This window comes from Schistocerca americana, chromosome 1 (genome assembly GCF_021461395.2).
Source record: "Schistocerca americana isolate TAMUIC-IGC-003095 chromosome 1, iqSchAmer2.1, whole genome shotgun sequence".
NCBI lineage: Eukaryota > Metazoa > Arthropoda > Insecta > Orthoptera > Acrididae > Schistocerca > Schistocerca americana.
Genome location: NC_060119.1, coordinates 783,157,437 through 783,179,531, shown reverse-complemented (window position 1 = coordinate 783,179,531; position 22,095 = coordinate 783,157,437). Strand labels below are relative to the sequence as shown.

The following is a 22,095-nucleotide window of genomic DNA, read 5'->3' as shown; positions in this document are numbered from 1 at the left end:
AGTCACAAGGTAAGATAAAAGAATGAGTATGAGGGAGCTGGGAAATTATAATAATGCAAGATGCCATTAATCAGTTTGTGGCAAGGAGACTTACTACCACCACACACACACAACTGACTTCAGAGTATATCACTGTAGGAGAGCTGGCAAATGTAGATCCCACACAGCTTGCAGTGCAATTGTCACCTTTTAGATATGATGCAAAAGCAGCTGTACAGCAAAGCAATTGTCTATAGAGCAACAACAACAAAGCACTGACAGAGACAAAAACAAAACAGCGCCAAGTGATTAGATGACTTAGATGCATGAAGCCCACTGCAACTGTCACGGATCATATTTTGCCAACTCTGCTATAGTACAGTGATAAGACTGAATTAGGTTACAAAGACAACTGAAAGAGGGTTTATCAATAAGATGACTAGTACATCCACCTGTTCTATTACCACCTTTTGCTGTAGATGGTTTGTATGTGTTCCATTGGTTGTCTTCAATATGGTTAAAAATGTTGACAATGACATTTTGCAACTTTTCCTTGCACGGTAACAGTCAATAGCCCATGAGTATTTGCAACAACCAATTTTGTAAATAACTTCAGCACAACTCTGCTTTTAAATTCCTGGAATTAACGGTTCCCAGCCATTTATGACATTTTTCATTGTTTTGGTCACATTTTATGTGTTTACCACATTAATTCACACAACATATTTATAATTTTCCCGTGATTTATGCTTTATGAAAAAATGTTCGTGGAGAAAAAAAAACTGGCATAACTGATGTTTACATTTTGCTGGCCACAAAGTAGTGTTTGCAGAAGTCACGTGAACGCTCTACTCAATAGATCTGAACCGCTAAATGGGTAAAAGCCTGAACAATTTGTAATTTATCTCCAGCCACTGCCAAGTGCTACTCGGAGTGGTGGCTGATGAGAACAATCATGTTTGTTCAGATAAAGGTATCATGACCAACCACAACCATTTCCAGACTGTCTCTACTGTGAATGCACAGCTTCACGATTGTTGTGATCATCTTGATTCATGTTATTAGAACCATATTTACTGTGTTTCATTGTTTGGCCATTTGCAGCACTAGTTCACATATTTGCTCATTTTACAGCAAATGTTTATGCTTTAAACACAGCACTAGTTACGTATTTTTTCAATCTTAGCAACTCATGTTCCGAAAACTTATTCTTATTGTCAAGTGCAAATATTTACTTAAATATTTTTTAGTGATGTTTCACAAACAATTTGCGTGATAGTTTGCATGTGTGTATTTTTCTACATAACTGAGCAGGCACAGCGCCTGATTACCTCCAAAAAGCAATTACAGCGGAAGAGAAGCAGAATGACTCATGTGCAAACACCATACAAAACACTTTGGTAAATATTTGCACTTGACAAAAAGAATAAATCTTCGAAACATGTCATGCTAAGCATGAAAAAATACATAACTGGTGCAATGTTTCATTATTTACTTAATGAATGACAGTTTCACACTTTCTGAAAACTGTGAGACGTATTAAATTAAGCTGAATATTTCTCCTTCCCCAAGACAGTTATCAGCTCAAGTTACATCGGCAGTTTTTATTCCATAATAAACTATTATTAGATAGTAAACAAGTCCATGACAAGTATTATGATGCCCATTATGTACATACATCTTACATTTAGTGAGAAAATACAGGGTGGGCGGGGAGGGGGGAACCCTATACATAACTTAATGCTCAAAACATGATTTCCCACATCTTAAACCATTTTTCTAGTCTCCCGAAAAGTGTAAAAGCAGGGATTCACTGTAATTCATTACCAGATCTGTTTATTGGGTTATACTGTTTCTACCTCTCCCACTCCAACACCTTTTATCTGTACTATAATATATGTGATACGGTGATAATCTCATACTTATAAACTCTTTGCTTACTCTCCACTTTCACACGTCACGTTTTCTACTATTACCTCTCTTAAATGCCAATTGCAGGGACAGTCTTCACCCATGAACCATTAATATTACAGGGCCTAGCACACGACACAGACAAAGGTGTATTTCTCTACTGCAAAACAGATTACCTCAATGTAAATAACTATTGAATGTTACCAACTCTCTTCCACACCACATTCTCTCACTCATCTCTCTTCCACACTACATTTTCTCCTTCATCCACAGCTCCAACGCAGGGGAAGTGATTACCAACACTGTTATGTATCTTCAAGCAATATTTGAATTTCAAAATGTGTCAATAATAATATTATTTTTAATATAACTCAAGGCATTATAAGGCAATAAAAAACCAGAAATGTCAGATACTACTAATAGTTTCCCGATAGGTACAAGTCACCATAACAACTCTAGCCTTTTCTTATGTGGATGTCAGCATTTTCGCACAAAGCTTTGAGAATGTGTTAAATATTAAATTAATGCAGTATTGTGAGAAGTATAAGAAACAATAAGAAAGTGATAAAGCCAATACAGACGTGAATGAAGAATGAAATGGCAACAAATAAAAAGAATTTGGTTTTGAAAAGTGTAATACATTATAATGTGATTTAATAAAAGCTATTTACATACATTTGTATTTTTTATTAACCAAACATTGAAATCCATTGCAAGAAACAAAAGGAATAGAAGTGGGTACCACCAACACACAAATGTTTTTCACCGCAGCCCAAGAATTGGTTCCAAAATAGTAAGCTTATTCCGTTATAATTTAAAAAAGTTATTTTACCCACAGCTAAGCACATTCCAAAATTTTACCATCAGAGGAAACAGAAATGCAGTTATTTTTTTATGTTAAGGATGATCAACACACTTACATACAAGCAAGAAGCAGCAGCAACATTCTCAACAGGCTCCCAATAGGCAAACAGCAAATTATACCGTCATTGTATCTTAATTCATCTTTACACTACAATTGCTTGCAATAAAAACATAAATGCAATCTTCTTGTGTCCAATAAAATGAAATGCAAAGCAGTACTGTCACCAAACAGCGAGTGTTTAGCAGTTCCCACCTGCTTCATTCTCTTCAGGTCTCTCAGTTTCCTCCTCCTCATCGTCATCTTTTTTTGTTGTTTGTTCATTTTCTTGATACAGTATTTCATTCTTCTTGTTTTCTTCATGAAGCTTCCGCTTTTCTTCTTTCTTCTCAAGTTTCTTCTTCTTCTTCCTTTCTCGCCTTCGAGCTGCGGCTGCCTTCTTTGATTCTTCTCTAGTTTTTTCCATGTCGAGTTCTTCCAATAAGATGCTGGCATTTTTGTTTGCTTTGGCTGCTTGTTGGTCTTTTGCTGCTCGAATGATCTTCACACAGTCTTGGCACTTTTCTAACAGCTCCTGGTGATATTAATGTGAACAGTCAGAAAGAGTTAAGTTAAATAATTTATAGACACAATAATAATATTTTTCAAACTTTATTAATTCGTTAAAGATAAAACAAGGTACACAACTACCATGAACAGACAAGTAGTCCGTTTCCCCGTCAAAAAAATTAACAAGTGCTTCATGTAGTTTGTTGAGTCAAAATTTCTGTAAGGATTTCATGTCGGAATAAGTGCAAGAGCAGATTCACCAATTTGAGAATTATAGGAAGAGGAACCTGGTTTCTTCAGGAAATCACCAATGGAAAGCACTTTAAAGATTAAAACTGTGTACCTACATCCATCGTCGTGTGCCTACGTCACTGCTTTTCTCATACAATGCTCGAATTACCTATTTTGTACAAAAACAGTTAACAACCTGGTTTAAAGCTTTGATACACCTCCACCTCTTTCCTACGTATGCCATTCTCCATACTAACAATAATGGAAATGGCCAGATGGAAAAATACATATATCACTAACCTATGGAGAGTTGGTGTTTGGCACAGAGAAACAATCAGAAACAGTTACAAGCTTTTGAGCCCTTACTATTTTTCTAGTAGGAGTGACACACACACACACACACACACACACACACACACACACACACACACTTGAGTGCATGTGTTTGTGATTATGTGAATGTGTGTACCCTGTGTTTCTGTGCACCACACACTAATCCTCTATAGTTAGGCAGTAGCATCGTACATACTAATCTTTCTTTAAGAGATGATAGTCTGGTAAGAAAGGCCGACGAACCCGTCTTAAGTTAGCAAAGAAAGTAAGGGTTTCTAATCGAGTCCAAATCTGCCACAAAGTTTTAATCTTTGAAATATTTAGAGCATGTACTCCACTGCAGAGTAAAAGTGTCCTTCTCAACTGTCAAAAGTTTACATTGCGTTATTCTGGAACCCAAAAAATCTTAAATCACTAATAATAGACTAGCAATATAGCCCAGTTCCTAACGAGTGTGGACCCACCATTTTACTGCTAGCCTCTCAGCAAATGTTACAAGCAATTTGAGATTTACTTTAAATTTCAACTATAATAATGACCATTCCAAGAGGATTGTTCAATATTTCAGAAGGCAGTAAACATAAATGTGTAGTTCATAGCTTTTTTAGGAAATTTCATTCAATTCTTGATGTGTGCAAAGTTTCAGCTGTTTCAATGTTATGCATAAAAGAAACACCACAAAAATGATTAGCACTGAAATAATATATTTCTGCAAAATTGCCACTAGTTTTCCCAAGAGAAATTCCCTCATATTTTACTGATTTCCAGACAAGTTTTAGCATTTTTCCATGACAAATTTTGAGGTCTCAAGATTAAGTTAAGACATCAGTTGACAATCTGAATTTTGCAGTTACAGTGCAAACAAGGGAGAAAAAAAAGAAAAAAAAAAAAAGAAAAGAAAAAACCCAACTTTATGTGAGCAAAAATCTGCAGTACTAACATCAACATCTTTTGTAATGAAATGTTTTCGGATAGAGAAAGCAAACTGAATGGTAAGTGTATTTAATTAAGACTGCTGATATTATTTTATTTCAATAAAACAAAACACATTTGGTGACAAAAATACACATTTCCTTGGACTTGCAGGACAGATTTAAAGTACCTTCTCTGATTTCACAAATAACCTCAGCACAAAGTAGGCCTCTTGAAAGAGGTGTATGAGGCAGGGAAGAATTGTGTAAACCAACACTGAAGGTGACCACCAATAAAATGTTGGTTCTACTATTACTATGTCTGTTATTACCTGCGTTATTTTACAGGTGATGTTCCTTTCGAGAAATATAAGAGTACATAGCCTACAAACCACCAGCAACTAACAATTTTCTTCTTCTTATCATCTACACTTTATAACGTATAAACTACTTTTGAAGTGCCAAAATGTATTAGAACATATAAAATGTCTATAAAACATCACACTGTACAACGTACTTGTGGTGAGATGGTCGTAATTCCTGAAATCCATCACCCCCATGGCCTCTGGCCTGCTGAGTAGCATCGCAGTCCTTGGTCCCTGGATAAACCACGAGAATCTACTGCATTATGTCACACAGAAACAAGACCTGGCTTACGGGCAGATCGGTGGGACTAGATCCAATGGGCAGGGCCTGCACATGGTGGGAACCGAATGTCTTCAGATTGGAAGGCCCGATCCATTACAGATACCCGCAGAAACGACTTCCGTTTTTGGCCCATAACGGAAATCTACTCATGTGGCCAGTTATTCATGAGTCACAGACAGCATGTTGTTGAAATGAGACCACGGTGATTAATCCATGCAACAGGTAACTTCTTCAAATACTCTGAGAATCAATAATAATGAGGAAAGGGAGCAACTCACTCTACAGATGTTTGCTGAGCCTAGACAGGCATGTAGAAAAGAAATCACACTCTCAAAACTAAATTTTCAGCCACAGCCTTTAACAGAAAAAAAAAAAGAGTTCACAAGCATTCACTACTCGTGCACACATGACCACTATCTCTGGCCGCTGTGTCTACAGTCTCTGGGAATCAGATCCAAACAAACCACTCCTCACGCTTCCCTGCAACTGCTGATCTAGCTGCAAGAAGTGGTGGCAGCACTGACTGCAAGCTGAGGGGATGGTAGGAAGAGGAAAAGCAGTAGTAATGAGGGAATAGGGAAGCTGCGCACATGCTCAGCTGCACCCAGCCAGCAATGATGCATGACACCTCAGTAAAAAAACCATTTCATCTACTGAGACAAAAATGAGATTTTTCCATCCCCCCCCAATTTCCCTGATATTTACTGACATGTTTGAAATCCCCTGATTTCTGGAGCTGTGGCAACCCAGAGAGAGTACTGTTCAATTCTGGAGGATGACATTGTCCACTCAACATTTTCAATCATGTTTATGTGCCACAAAACCACTCGATGCCTCAACTAACCAGCTGGCTGTTAGCTTTTAAGACTTCCGTAACTTGAATTACACCCAAAGCTGTTCATTATTGCATCATAGTCAATTACAAACATTACTATCACTGAGGCCAACAAATCATACTTCAGAAGGACAAAATTTGGGTAAAGGAAATATTATCAAGACAAATAATAAAAGACCCACAAGAAAATTGTTATAACTAGACAAGTGTCCTTCGGAAGTGGCTCCACTGTTCTTCGTCTGACATTTATATCTGCTATACATCTTATTTTTGCAGATATGACTGCTGTGAACCTTCTTTAGTGGCCCAAAAATGGACCAAGTTTGAACTCTATGGTAGGTAAGCCAAGACTTTTCATTTTAATTTCGCATTCCTAGTATTGATTTGTACACTTTCACTTTCAAGCAAGTTTTTGATGGATGTCAATGTTTTGTTTAATACTAATTCTTTACTTTTTCTGCAAAACATCTGCCACAATCACAATCTTTCAATCCAAAATGACCTTCAGCACAACTTTTCTTGAAGGTAGCACTGACCTGAAATTTTCTTCTTTCTTTCTTTCTTTTCCTTTTTGCAACAACATGAGATGCTATTCAACTGACTGCCTTTCCATATAGATTCAAGGAAATCAACCATCCCTCCCATGTCATTATAGGTTCTAAAGATCTCTTCACTTTACAGTTTGTAAGCATACAACTGTGTGTTCTACCTTGTTGTTCCAGTGTCTTTATCTGCTGTATCCAGTAAGCACAAATTGTTAAATGACTGTTTTCAATGATTGTAATCACGCATGGCACGGTGATTAGTTGTTATCCAACAAATTGTAAAACAAGTGTAATCACAGCACGTTGGATATTAAGTTTATCCACGCAGACACACTACTTTCAGTCAGCCTATGCCACTGGCACTACTGTTTCTGTATATTGGTTTTTGAGTTACCCACTGCAGCAGCCGCAAACTCTCCAGCTTTCATGAACACCCATCATCATTTTGCAATTGGGATTTCCGACAATACAGTGCCTAATGTAAACATCAATGTCAACCAAATTTCCATAATGTAAACATCAATGTCAACTGGAACTATTTTGTCTGTCTGTTGAAGAACCATTACAAATAGGAGATGGAACCTACCTCTTACATAAAACTTTCAATCACACAGTACTGAAAATGAGTTGAGAACACTGATAGAATACCCTCAGAAAATGTCTACCCAAATATAAGTCATACCAGTCAAGAATCATTGTATGGACACACCATTTGGAAATTCAACATGGCATTACTTAACTGCTTACTGGACATGCTTCAAATGCCATTAAATTGTCTCAAACAAAAAGTTAGGCTACCAATTACTTTATTCCACATCTACAAAATGCTCACATTATGCAATGGTGAAAGAGTGTGAAATGAATGCTGGACTATGTACCGGAAACAACCATATTAATTGGAAAAGAAAAAGACAGTACTGATACCAGGTTTAGCTTTATTAACCATATATTTGCTATTTTTAATTCAGAATTAGGAGGAAAATTATCAAAATCTGAAGACAATTGTTAAAGTAGTGTGGCATCAGTTTTCAAAGAATGGCGTATTTTAAGTACAAGCTTTTTGCTGCACTATTTACTTATAGTTAATGGATACAAACATCAATTTTCAAAGACAATGTTCCTCTAAAGGTCGATCATATGTAGTAGCCCATTCAATAATAGCAGCAGCATCCTGTAATCAATTCGTGAATAGTCTAAATAACTGAACTGCTAATTAAACTAACAATGAGGTTTTTTTTTGGGGGGGGGGGAGGGGGAAGGGGGGGCAAAGAAAAGATAATTTTCAAGTGGGCTTTGGGGAGGAGAGGAATCTGTTTGCAGAAATTTGAATTAAAAAAAACTTAAAAAAAAATGTTTTCCATCAGCATTTGTGAATGGTACAAACACCCAATTTTCATTCAATACACAAAATTAAAAGAAATGTGAGGTAACTAAGTGAAGTGGGTCAACACCAGCCTTTTTTGCATCAAATCTGCTGAAACTTAAAATACGGGTAGGATATACAGTCTGTTCACCTGCAAGCACAGGTAGACAAATTCGGAAAGCACAAGAGAAAAAATGTGGGTTAGTGGGAAATCTGCACAAGATGCAGAAATATTATTTGTTTCACATCAGGGTATTACAACTGAGAATCAACAAAGAAATTATACACTATACCAGAACTTCATTTGAGCTTATCTGCTATTCATTTCAGCAATTCCTTGTCTGCTCTACACACTGCCTAAATGTGAAGGGTAAATCTGCCCTCAACCTGAAGGCTGGTTAACACCCTAAGTGCTTTAATGAGCATGTATCCAATCTTTGAACTGATTTACCAGCTATAAGGGGACCTACAATTTAATGTCTATTACAAACAACTCTGAATACGTCACGTAAATAAACCATTGTCAGATGTGAAAGAAGCGACACACAGGGACAATAAAAAATGGTTTTATTTTATTGCCAATATTGATGCCATTTTTCTGCCAATGCCACAGCTTTTTTCTTTCTAATTCTGGTGTCTTTGCCTGCCAATTTTGGTACTAACTGAAAATAAATCATTTACATTACACCCAATAAATCTAATCAATTAAGAAAAAAAATAACATAGCAATCATTAACCACTGGAAGTTTTTTCAAAATACAGCATGCTCTCTTCTGGAATATCATGCAGCTGATATGTTAACACTTCACAACAGTGTGGAAACAGCTGTCTGTAGTCTGTATCTGCCATCAGCACAACATAAGACATATGACAACAACCAAAATTATCTGCTGGCATGGAAAGTGCCTTTCCCAATAAATTACAAAGCAAATTGTATCTCTTTAGAATATCCACATGGCTTTATTGCATCAGTCATTCCTCTTCCAAGCATGAACCCAAACTGTTCTTCACACACCAGTCTCCTTGCGTAATCCTGCTTCTATAACCCTTTCCACAAAGGAGCTCAATTCCCTTTTTACCGACACACTTCCATACCTCAACAGGGATCTGGTCTGGGCCAACTGCCTTCCCATTTTTCATCTTTTCAACTGCCAGTTCGACTTCATCTCTACTTATATCCATCGTTAATCCTTCGTTTGCCCCTCCTTCCGCAATTTCTCAAAATAATTCAACCACCTTTGGATTATTTTTCCATAGTCATGCAGAATTATTCCTGTTTCATCTTTCATTTGTTTTATTGCTGTTAGATCCTTAGAAGCTTTATCTCTTGATTTGCCTAACCGTATCAGTTGTCTCATATCCTGATTTTTCTGTAGTTGTTTGTATGCCTTCCTTACTGATTCAGATTTAGCTTTAGCCATGGCTCGTGTTGCCTCCTCCTTTGCGCTTTTGTATGCTTGCTCATCCTCAGCACTTGCGGACATATCTCACTTCCTCTTAGCGTCTTTCTTTTCCTTCACAACCTTCTGCACCTCTTCATTCCACCACCATGCTTCCTTATCTTTTGGCACCCATCTCCCAGATGGTAACCCAAACACTTCCTCCCCGGTCTTCCTTATAACAGCACTATTTATTTTCCACCACTGCTGCACACACTGCCAGTTTTACCTTTCCCAGTACTTTTTCACTAAACTCCTCTCTCAAATTTTTATCCTTTAATCTTCACCACTTAATTTTCCTCTCACGTTGATTTACGTGCCTCTATCTTTTACATACGTTCATCTCACAATCCGCTACAATTAACTAATGTTGTGTTGCTATTCCTTCACCATATATGACCTTAGTATTTCGCACCTCCCCACTATTTTTCCTTCTACACAATATGTAATCAATTTGGCTTTTATTTCCGCCACTCTTGTATGTTATTAGTTTCTCCCTTTTTCTTTGGAAGTAGGTATTCGTAGTCACTAGATCAAAAGCGACCACAAACTCCACTATCTTTTTTTCTTCCTCATTTCTCTCGCCATACCCCCATCCTCCATGCCACCTCTTCCCCACCTTTCCTTCCGCCATGAAGACATTAATGCAATGCACTTATTATATTGCATATTTTCATAGCAAACAAGTATAAATACAAAAATAATCATATACGTCATTTTAGTTTCACAAAATCAATATGGTACCTACTCTGTTTACTTCTCTCAGTCAATCACAGCACAGGAAATATGATACCATGCAAACATGTTTCTGGCAGTAAAACACTTCACTGAAAATTTTTATTTCAATATTATTTTTACTTTTTTGTGAATGTAATTTGTGGTGACAGCTTCATATATATAGTGTAGAAAGTTGTTCTGCCCATCACGTGTGACAACTGTGATGTTTGCATGACATCATGATTGTATACTGTGATTGACAAACACAAAATCAAGCACACACAATGTTTATTTACATGTTTGCAAAATTGAAGTGCTGTATTAGAAGGTTTTCTTACTTGTAATTGCATACTACAAAAGTACACTGTGCAACTGGTGTACCACGTTGAATATCTCAACAACAAAAAAAGGGGGGGGGGGGGCAATTTTGGTAATGTTTACTTCACAAAAATTTCAGGAAATGTTACCTCAAATAATACTGTTACTGGAAAGGAGTTCGTGAGAAGTAACATACCAATCATTAGAGTCAATCACAATTCATTATACATGGAATGAACTGTCATTTTAAGATAGAGGAAGTCAATGGAACTCTTGACAATTTAAATGAAGACTGGAGTTTAACATTCTGTTCTCATTTAATTTGCAGTGGCTACAAATGTAATCTTTATCGTTCTAACAATGTATGCATGCATGCACAAAACAATGCATGAAATGTTCCACGTCTCCTAAACTACCACCACATAGATTTCAACCAAATTTCGTACACACATTATGTATTATCTGGAAAGACATTCCTGTGGGGCTAAAAACCATCAGCCTCCCATTAGAGGGTGGGGGCTGATGGACAGAGAGAGAGAGAGGGATGAAGAAGACAGAGATAATAGGAGAGAGAGAGGAGACAGACTGGAACAGGGGGGGGGGGGGGGGGGGGTGGACTAACAGAAGATTGGAATGAAACACCTAGACAATGCTGGGTTTCTCAGCTAGTTTCTTCATAAAATGTACCTATCAAAGGCATAATTAAGCAGACATAAAATATAATGTAATACAAGAAAAATAAATATTTCCCTTCCAACATACCTTGTCACTGACAGTTGAAATGTATCTAGTCATTTCTTGATCACTTGGGAACTGAGTTACATGATTGACCATCCATTTTACAACTTTCATGTGACCTTTCCGGAAAGCTGCCATCAGACAAGAGACCTTTTCGGGCAGAAAAAGGAACTATTTTAATCAATGCAAATTCGGAATCATCACATAACAAATCCATCAGAAGACATTTGAGCTAAACTGGCACAAGTTTTTAAGGTCAGTTCACAATGTACGTCACAGAACTAAAGGTCAAAACATTGCACAAAGTGTTCCACATAAATAGTGGTATCCACACAAACTGAAAATGGAATAAACTTATATGTTTAAGATTTTCAGGCAGAAAGTTTTTGGCACTGACTGGGGCTGGTGGGCTTGCTGGGAGGGAATGGCATCATATGCTATTGTCATGCTTAATTACATTGCATTAGAGATAGCACTTTGCTATCTGCTTAATCTTTTTGTTTAGTTTATTTTCATGACATACTGAGAAGATTTCATGAGGGCTTATATATTTTTCTTGCAAGTGTTCTCTCACAAGAGGACCAATGTCCAATATGGAAAATTATTTTGGTTTTACAATATCTGGAAGAAGGAAACACATAAATTGTGCATAAATAAGAACAAACAGATAAAACAATTTTCATTAAGAAGTCCTTTTCTTATCTTCAAAAAGGCAGCCCTATTGAATGAGAGATTTTTTTTAATTATCTGGTGCTTAGAGAGAAAAACAAAACACATTGAATAGGGTAAAAATGCTCTATATATTGCTTTCTAAATTTTGGTTCACATGTGGTGCTATTTTTCAGTCAAATATATGCTGATATTTTAAAATGTCTGAATGACGCTTTCCTACTATTTCACTTCCATGTAGTGTGGGCAACACACAAGACAACTTTCGTAAAAAATATGTAATATTAATTTTGCATTGGCCATTAACAAACTACATCATCATTGCTAGTTCCTTTAGTCCTGTTCAAATTGATTCATTCACTCAATTTCTGTAGTTCTGTATACACCATCTTTCTGTTAGATGGGCAGTATCTGATCCTCACTTTCTGTGTTCAATACTAAGCTACCCGAAATGACAATGTTTATGATCAGTGTAGTGTGACCACACTGACATTTGGCAGTGACAGTAAATCTCATTTTGTTGAGTACCAGTGTGAATTTGCCTTTATTTTAGCATCAAAAAGCAATTAAAGGTCAAAATTGTTAGAAGTCTAAATAAAAATATAACAGTTCACAGAATAAACAAAAATTAACTTACTTTCCTGTTATCCTGAGAATCAATGTCTGCACCAGCATTGTATAACAGCTCAACGACATTTAAGTGTCCACCATTTGCTGCTAACCAGAGTGGTGAGTTGCCCTTCTTGTTCTTCACTTCAACCTGAGCACCTCTGTTGTAAGATAAAATAAATAAATGAGTAAATAAATAAACACCACAAAATTATTTACTAATGATTAAGGACCACTGTGGTGTGTGGTGGGAAAATGTGAAGCTGTCATCAGAGAATGGTTTGAACACCACAGTGCTTCATTAGGCATGCTCCTATCGGAGCTGGTAATGCCTCTGCCTTCACCTGGCCTCTGAAATGACTGACCCAACCAACTAGGGGAACACACAGTTCAACAGGGACGAACCAGGGTGCAACTCAGCATTTTTCACATTAAGAAACAATGACAAAGGTGAAGTAAAATGTAAGTGACACACAAAAGTCCTTGGACAGGCCAGTTGTCGAAACTCAGACTACTGTATTCACGGTCTGCCTCACAACTACTGGTTCACAGTACACACCCGTACTGCTGCTGTAAAGTACACATGAATGGGCACATGAATGAATGCACATAAGAGTGGAATGTCAGAAGATCAGAACAGAAAACAATTTTTCCCCTGTATTTTTACAATTTTATTACACTTGAGGACTGCTAAGCAACGTCTCTTGATTCTGCTGAACTCCTGGCTGTCCAGCGATTCTCAAAAACAAAATTATCTTACTTTTGTATTTTCTCAGGGTCATATTGCGTTTAGTACCTAACCTACTTCGAATTATTTTATGAACAAATCTATAAATATTGTTGATAAAGGAGAACATAATAAGAGATGTCAAAATTGAGTACTAGCAGAACATGGTCACATTTTCACTATGCCTCCACTGTGTTGCTGGTTTTTATTGCATTATACACTCTCACTTTTTAGATGGTTTGGGACATGATCTTTCTAATAAAAATGGTTTAAAAGACTTTGTAGAAAATATTTTTCTGTGAAAGTGAGATACAGACACCTGTTTTAGCATTTTTTTAAAAATGATCAACTTTGCCCTACATGGAAAGCAGTAGGAGGATGATAATTTATATTCTAAGACTGTATATTGGTAAGGTATTTCATTCAAAGTTCCAGGTTTATCACGAACTTACTTCCAGAGATAAAAAAAAAGCTTTAACTTTTTTCCCAAGCTGCTATTTTTTCAAAAAACTTTGCTTCAAATATTCTTAGGTCATTTCTGTAAAGTTGCCAGTTTCTCACTTTCAAAGAATGAAACAACAGCAAAATTGTAATGAATATACTCATTTAAGACATAATAGTTTTATGCTGAAATGGCTGTTCTTGTTTAGGGTTTTGAATTATCACAAAAATCTATACACAGCTTCTGTTGTCTTCGATACGGTGTGTTATACATCATAATGATGTTATGCTGGAGTTTCTCAGCAGGCAAATAACATTCTCCTTTGTGTTGGACAGAAGAGGTAGAGAGGATAAGGATGCTCTATCACCAGCAGCAAGCAGTTGACCTGCAGCGAACTGAGGGTGAATGGCGAGTGTGGCGCTTCATCTAGCCAAGATTAACACATGCAAATGCCTTTCCCCAAAACCAAATCGGATCCATACCTTTCCCAGAATAAAAAAAGTTCCCTGATGTTTCTCTGTTTTCAGGGTACTGGATGGCATAAACTCTTATCCCAAAATATGAAACAATGATGCAAGATATAAGGAACTGATTCAGAAGAAAATATCTTTTCATATGATATTTTGGGTTTTGTATTTATGCTCAACAAAAGAAATTACAAGACCATATAAGAAGTTTTCTGTGCTCAAGTCAGAACAAGATGGTCACAGCCATTTGCAGTGGGCTCGACTCAGCAACTTTGCAAGTCTATTTCAACCATTCATACAACGTGACTATGTAAGTATGTCTATGCCAGTGCCTCAGTGTTGTCACAGTTTCATAAAAGATTATGGTTTTTGCGTGTACCCATTTGTGCTTCACAGCTGAAAGCTGGCAACAGCAGTTCCAGTTATCAGTGATCATCTTACACTGACTTGAATATAGGTCATTACTCAAACAAAGAGCAATTGTCACTGGGGGGGGGGGGGGATATGTAAATTTTGAAATAGTTATTATGGTTTGAGACTTCTCACAGAACAATTTGCACTGTTAACACTGATCATTATCCTATGCTACTGCTGAAAATGAAGAGTTTTATACCTTGAAAGTAGAAGCTCCACAAACCGACAATGACCCTTGTCGGCAGCGATTGTCAGTGCTGTATCACGTGACGAAGGCACAGGTGGTGCATTTACATCAGCACCCTTGTCCAGTAGGACACGACCAACTTCGACATAGCCACCACTTGCAGCTTCCATTAATGGTGTTAAACCTGTCTTTGCTCGATGCTCAACATTTGCCTTGCGATCCAGCAAAAGACTCACCACTTCATGTCGTCCTAGCAAAAGAAAGACAAGTATTTTAACTGACTTAATAACATCTTATGGTAACAACAACAACAACCACAACGACATAATGTTAATTGATTTACAATAGCAAAAATGAGAATTTTGGAGGGACCAAACTGTTACCTTGGAAACATGCTAGTGTTAGGGCTGTGTTGCGATTAGTCTCAATTTGAGCATTGATGTCACTTCCCATGTCAAGCAGTAGTTTTACCGCAGCTGAAATAAGAATTAGCAAATTGGTTTAAAATATGCTGAACACCAACTAAATACTTAAGGTACAACACACACATTGTTTAAGTGCTTACCAGTATGGCCATTCATTGCAGCCAGCATGAGAGGAGATATGCCTAGCTTGCTACCTGTGCGAGAGTTTATTTCTGCTCCATGCGCCAAAAGGAGCTTAATTATATTAACATATCCACCAGATGCCGCCAAACTTAGTGGCGTATAGTCTGAGACATTACGGTGTTCTTTATTAGCATTTCTTTGTAATAATAATTCCACGACCTGCAATATAACATAAGAGTATCATAAACCAGCCCTTACTCTTCAAACAGTATACATGAGGTGATTAAATTGTCTTATTATATTGTAATATTTTCAACAAACATGAGAAACTGAGAAAATAAAACGCTGTACATTAAGTCATACTTTTTCAGTCATCATCGTTTTCAGAAACCTGACTTAGAAGACAGGCAAGAATTACAAAATAAATATGGAGATTTGGTGATACACCTTTGACAGTAGTTTCACAAACATAAACCACAAGAAACGAAGTCTGCCACTTTTATTCCATACCTTGTACTCTGAAATAATATTTAATACATTCATCATGATGCAAAACGTGTGTCATGTTGTTGATACTAGATTTTTTGAAACAAACATCTGGAAACAGTGAAGAACAAATGCGCATATCGATCAAGTCACATCAGTAAATCATGCACAACATACAATGGGGTGACAAGTGCATGGGACAGCGATATACACATACAGAGATTGCAGTAATATCGCATACACATGGAATCAAAGGGCAGTGCATTGGTGGAGCTGTCATTTACACTCAGGTGATTCACGTAAAAAGGATTCTGATGCGATTATGGCTGCACAATCAGAAAGAACCGACTGAGTGCGGAATGGTAGCTGAAGCTAGACACAAGGGAAATTCCATTTCAGAAATTGTGAGGGTGTTATATGTTCCGAGATCCAGTGTCAGCAGTGTGCCGACAATATCAAAATTTCACGCATTACTTTTCACCATGGACAACTAAGTGGCTGAGCGGCCTTCACTTAACAAGCTAGACCAGTGGTACTTGTGTAGAGCCGTCACTGCAACACTGCATGAAATAACCACTGAATCAATGATGGACATATAACGGACTTATCCACTATGATAATGTGGCAGAATTTGGCATTAATGGGCTATGGCGAAGACAACCGACTCGTGTGCCTTTGCTTATAGTAAACACATCATCTGCAGTGCCTCTCCTGCGCTCGTGACAATATTGGTTGGACCCTAGATGACTAGAAAATGGTCAACTGGTCAGACGAGTCCCGATTTCAGCTGGTAGTAGCCGAAGGTAAGATTCAAGTATGGTGCAGAACCCTGAAGGCATGGACCCAAGTTGTCACAAAGGCACTGAGGAAGCTGGTGGTGGCTCCATAATTGTGTGGGGTGTGTTTACATGGATCACCGACTGGAAATGATTATGTTCAGCTACTTTGATACCATTTGAAACCACTCGTCGACTTCGTGCTGGCAACACTTTTGCAATTATGGACACCGAGAGAGAGAGAGAGAGAGAGAGAGAGAGAGAGAGAGAGCGTGGATCAATATTCCTGCAGGAGACTTCCAACACAATGAATCCTTGCCACCTCAGCTGCTGCACTACACAGGGCAACAGGAGTTCCAACACAATTTTGGGGGGGTATCTTGTTACTTTTATCATCTCAGAGTAAAGCAGACTGGAATTTGGAGGTTCCAAACAGGTAGAAACTAAATTTTATTTCTATGTAAACTCTGAAACCAGTCAGATTGTAGTAAAAGTTGGCGGGCTGGTGAGCGTTGTTGTATGGCATGCTGCAGGTCACTAGTTGAAACACAACCATTAGCAATTATTTGTTATGAAGTACTTATTTTCAGAATTTTCTTGAAATATACTTTATTTTCTGGAATGTTATATGTTTTTATAAATAACTGCGCTTTCCATCCAGGAGACCAGTTCTGTTCTGGATGTACGTTGGTGTTAGTAGTAAACATGCTTTCAGTTCGAAGTGTTTTACTTCTTTGACAGCCCTGCCTTTGGATTTGGACTATGTGGTTTTGACATGACACTGGTTGGAGACGACACCATTTATAACTATTCAGATCTCTACCAATCTGCAAGACACAATGAGAGCCACTGTACGGAGTGCGAATGACAGAAGCATGTGCCACAATTACCTCAGTAGCATTTGGCACCAACCCACAGGCAGCAGAGACATTCCACTGAATTTGAACCAACCTCATGGGGAGTTTCCCCGACATCGACAAATGGGATCGATGGAGAATAAGGTGCAATGAATACGCCATCCACTATGCTGTCGCTGAAGTTGTGCCAACTACCAGAGATCTGGAAATTGCAGAATTTTTTGTAAAAGATACCATTTTCAAGCATGGTACACCCTATCTGATTATCCCCGACCACGGAACAATTTTCCAGATGAGGCTAGCATTCCACATAATTTCTTGATGGGACATCACATACCGGTTGACAAATGCCTCCCATCTACAGACGAAGGGCCTCAAGAGAAAACAATAAGACATTGGACAATCAGCTCTCTACGAACATTGATGTGTAACAGAGAGATTGGGATACAATTCATGACATTTGCACACAACACGGTGAAACCAAACACAAAGACTTCACTCGGTACTTGCTGCTCCATGGTCATGAGACTGAAACAACAACGGATACACTGCTCCTATTTCAACTACACTACATTCAGAACAACTACGTGAAACATCTCGTCATCAGGAGCACAGAAATAAGACGGCTGGCTTGTGTATGGAACCTGCACACTTAGGAGAAAGACAGAATGCTGCAACACCAAGCATCGACCAGTGAGGTACAGCCTAGGAGCATTGGTTTGGATTTTTTGTGGCCTTATGTAAAAGTTACTGAAGCACTACTTTGGAACACATCATATCTTTCGTTACTTTCGGATATCACATATGGAGTAAAGGATTGTGACTTCATCGAGAAGGCAGAAGGGCAGAGACATCACCCACGTTCTCTTTATGAAGCCCTGCTAAAATTCAGTGGTGCAGATCGACAATGAGAGTTTCAAGAAAACTGAAGATTCACTCAGTGATGACAGCTTCAATGGGTGGAACTACCTCCAATGCCCATCAGCATGAAGAAGTTGTAACCACATGACAAGAACGCTGATGATCTTCCGAAGCTGCCATAGAGAGGACCATTGACAGGATAGATCGAAGTTCTGTGGCTGAGTTCAATGAGAATTTTTGAAACAGCAAGTTGCTCTTTCTCAAGGACAGACAGCAATGCTACGAGTTATGGTGTACACAGTGTGGCTTAATGGTTAGCGTTGCTGACTAGTGTGTGGTGTGGGACGCAAATTCTGCAAGCTTCTTGAAATATCTCATGTTTGGATTAGAAACTACAACTTTTTTTGATTGAAAGGAGAAAAAGGTGTAAAGCGCTATATGATGAAGTTTAGAAGGCTCATGCCTATTTCAGTTCACAATGTTTTTATTGTTTGGAATGCTAGTGACAAGACGAAGGAAGAAACACATGTCAGTTTCAAGCTGCTTCTTTTATCAGAACTGCTGGAAATTCGCAGGGCAGTTTCACCTCCATGTGAGCAATTTTTAAAACTGCTATGGCTGATAGTAAGTCATTTCATTGAGAAGATCCCACATAAAAAGGAAAGAAGTTAGCCTACAAACAAATGAGCAATATCCTGCAACAAAATGGAGAGACAAAAGGAAATGCCATTCTGATGTACAAATTATGGTGTAGGAATTTGTTTCGAAGATTTTTTTTTTTTCAAGGTATAACACACAATATAACTCAACTGAAACCAGACAAAATGCAAAATCTTAAGATAGTGAAACCAAAACGTAAAGCACGAGATTGCATTTAAAGCAGGAATTAGATCTTTAAAAGGTACTTCTTCAAAGAAAGAGAAATAATTATTTTACAATATTTCTGTAATTAATGTCTTTCCCCTGCAAGCTAAGCAGCAGTAAAAGTTGTGTTTTAGAACTAGTTAAAAGCACTGCCACTTAGTCTGCCCATTAGTGAATAATGTTTAGTCGTGTGTAACAACAAAGTGTATATCTGACACACAAATTGACATTTTAACTGTCATGCACAAATATGACAAAAGAAGACATCAATTGAAAAATAACATTTAAATCCTAAGATCTTATAACGTCAGTAAAAATACAACCAATGGAAGTCTACGATGGAATAAGAACATTGTGAAAGGAATAGACTGCTACTCATCATATGGAGGCAGCACTGAGTTGTAGGCAGGTACAATGAAAAAGAATGCTACAATATTCAGCTTGCAGACTAAGTTCATGATAAGCAGTAAACTGTCTTATATTCACAAAACCACAACTTGGACACACAACACACTAACACTGCAGTCAGATCTCAGTGCCAGGAGACAACAGTGGCGATGTGTGTGTGTGAATTCCACTTCCGATGGAAGACTTAGCCCTAAAGCTGAATGTTTCTAGCATTCTTTTTCATGTACATGTCTTCTACAACTCAATGCCTCGTCTATCTGATGAGTGCAATGTAGCCTTTAATATTGTAGTAAGTAAAAATTATACATACAACCAAAAATTGACACACACACACACACACACACACACACACACACACACACACACACACGTACGTATGTACACATTTGAGGGGCCAGGAGGGGGATGGGAGCACTGGTAACAGCTTGACTGTGTCTTTGTACTGCTTACAAATGAGCAATCATGTGAAACCAGTAGCATTATACAAAATATAAGAAAAACAGCTCTTGTGGATTATTATAACAGCATGCAATTCATATAATTTATTGAGGCTGCAGAACAGCATATACACGAAATATTTATCTCAAAACAGTAAGTGTTACTGTAGCTCCCAATCTATGTATTTCTGATTATGTTCTATTTCATATTACCTTGATTTGTAGTGTCTTAATACCTCTTTAGGAGCGGGAAATTAAAATTTATTATAGACACAATAAGAAAGTAGAATAAATATAAGTGAAATACATTCAACAACTAATCAATTGTGAATATGCAAAGCACATGAAGTGCATTAATATTACCTCGTAACGACCTCCTGAACAGGCAAGAGAGAGTGGTGTATCCTTAGTTCTCTCCGACTGGGCTTCTATCTCTGCACCATGATTTAACAGTATTTCTACTACTTTTTCATGTCCTGCTGTGGCTGCCAAAATTAATGGCGTGAATCCTTTCTTATCTCTGTGTTCTGGAATAAAATCATGCACATGTTCTGTTATAGAAGCATTTCATAACTATAAAACCATAATATGTGAAATTCAAGAACATAGGTAGCTGCGGCTTGCTCCTTGGGTAGCTAATATAACAGGGTATATACAAGGACAAGGAAAAAAATACCAGATTTCCCAGTTAAAAATGCACTTTTTTCCTGGCTAAAAATACACCACCTCTGTGTTAAGTGGCAGTATACTTTCCCACAGAACCATAAAACTTATAAAACCTTTGAATGGCTAATGTTTTACACACCAGTGCACAACAACATCCTGGCACTTTATAAAAAAAAATTGGAAAGCTCTTTGATGTGCGGCAACATTACTTGCATATTTTGGTATTGTGATACACTGCATATTTTTGTATTACAAAAGTATAAATTCGAATTCCACCACCAAACACAGCACATTAATTTTTGAAGCACTGAAATCTAGACTGTGATGCCCTTTTGTAAGTCAATCATAACTCACGTCATGTGATCTCACTTGCCAGCGACAGCAGATATGCAGAGCATACAACACGTTATGTAGCCAGCCAATACTAGCAACATCACTGTTTAAGTAGCTCAAACACATAAATAGAAAAGTTAATGGTTTTAATTAATATACATAGTGTAGCTACATGGAACAGCTAAGTTTTCACTATAATATTGATCTCCAAGATTAATAAGCTACAAGAGAAGCTAAGCTTTCACATGTAATCTGGTCTTTTTTGCATGTGTTGTATTTTAAGATACATCATACAAATGTGCCAGTAAAATTTAAAACAATGACATAAATGTGTGTTGTTCTGGGCTCAAAGTTTATCGAAGTAGCTGGTCCTCAAAGTTTTAAGTTTCAAACGAGCGTCAAACATTGAGTAATTTAAGAAATTCATTGCACATTCTCATGCGTAACTTAATTCACCTTGTGTAAAAGGAAATTTACTTTGAAAGTATTTCTCTTAAAACCACCATTCACAACATTTTCCCCGAGACCTGTTAGAAACAGGTTCATTTTGGCAGGTGCCAGAGAGCACCAGAAAACAGGCGTTACTGCTTGTGCGTGGCTATGATGGTGCAGGAAGCCCATATATTCAGACATATAAAGCATTAAGAGATCTTACCTTTTCAGAAGATACCCTAAGAGCATCGGGAATTTCATAAACCATACTAAAATCCATAATTCGGCTTTAAGTGCACATTTGTATGTCCAGATTCTCAGTGAAGTAGGTCCCAAACTTAACATTAAGGTTTTCAAGATGTACGTTTTCTTGGAATACCACTACTGTACTATCTCATGTTTGGTACCTTATTATGGCATAATGTCATACATGCCAGAAGATGAAAACATGCACTTGATATTCAGCGAACTGTGGAATGAAACACTTCATTCCAAATGAATGACTGCCTCAGCAGAAAAGATTAATAAAAAGC

The 22,095-nt window shown here is 37.5% G+C and overlaps 1 protein-coding gene across 1 annotated transcript in view; it reads right to left on the bottom strand.

Moving 5' to 3' along the window:
- The window catches only part of LOC124594193 (ankyrin repeat domain-containing protein 17), a 256,867-nt gene that overhangs the window by 78,954 nt on the left and 155,818 nt on the right, over window positions 1-22,095 (bottom strand). Inside the window, exons 26-32 of the mRNA XM_047132555.1 lie at window positions 20,495-20,658; window positions 15,460-15,661; window positions 15,278-15,370; window positions 14,907-15,144; window positions 12,686-12,818; window positions 11,404-11,529; window positions 3,008-3,326 (exon numbers count right to left, since the gene is read on the bottom strand). Of these exons, the coding sequence (XP_046988511.1) occupies window positions 3,008-3,326; window positions 11,404-11,529; window positions 12,686-12,818; window positions 14,907-15,144; window positions 15,278-15,370; window positions 15,460-15,661; window positions 20,495-20,658 (1,275 nt within the window). The remainder of the gene's footprint in view (window positions 1-3,007; window positions 3,327-11,403; window positions 11,530-12,685; window positions 12,819-14,906; window positions 15,145-15,277; window positions 15,371-15,459; window positions 15,662-20,494; window positions 20,659-22,095) is intronic.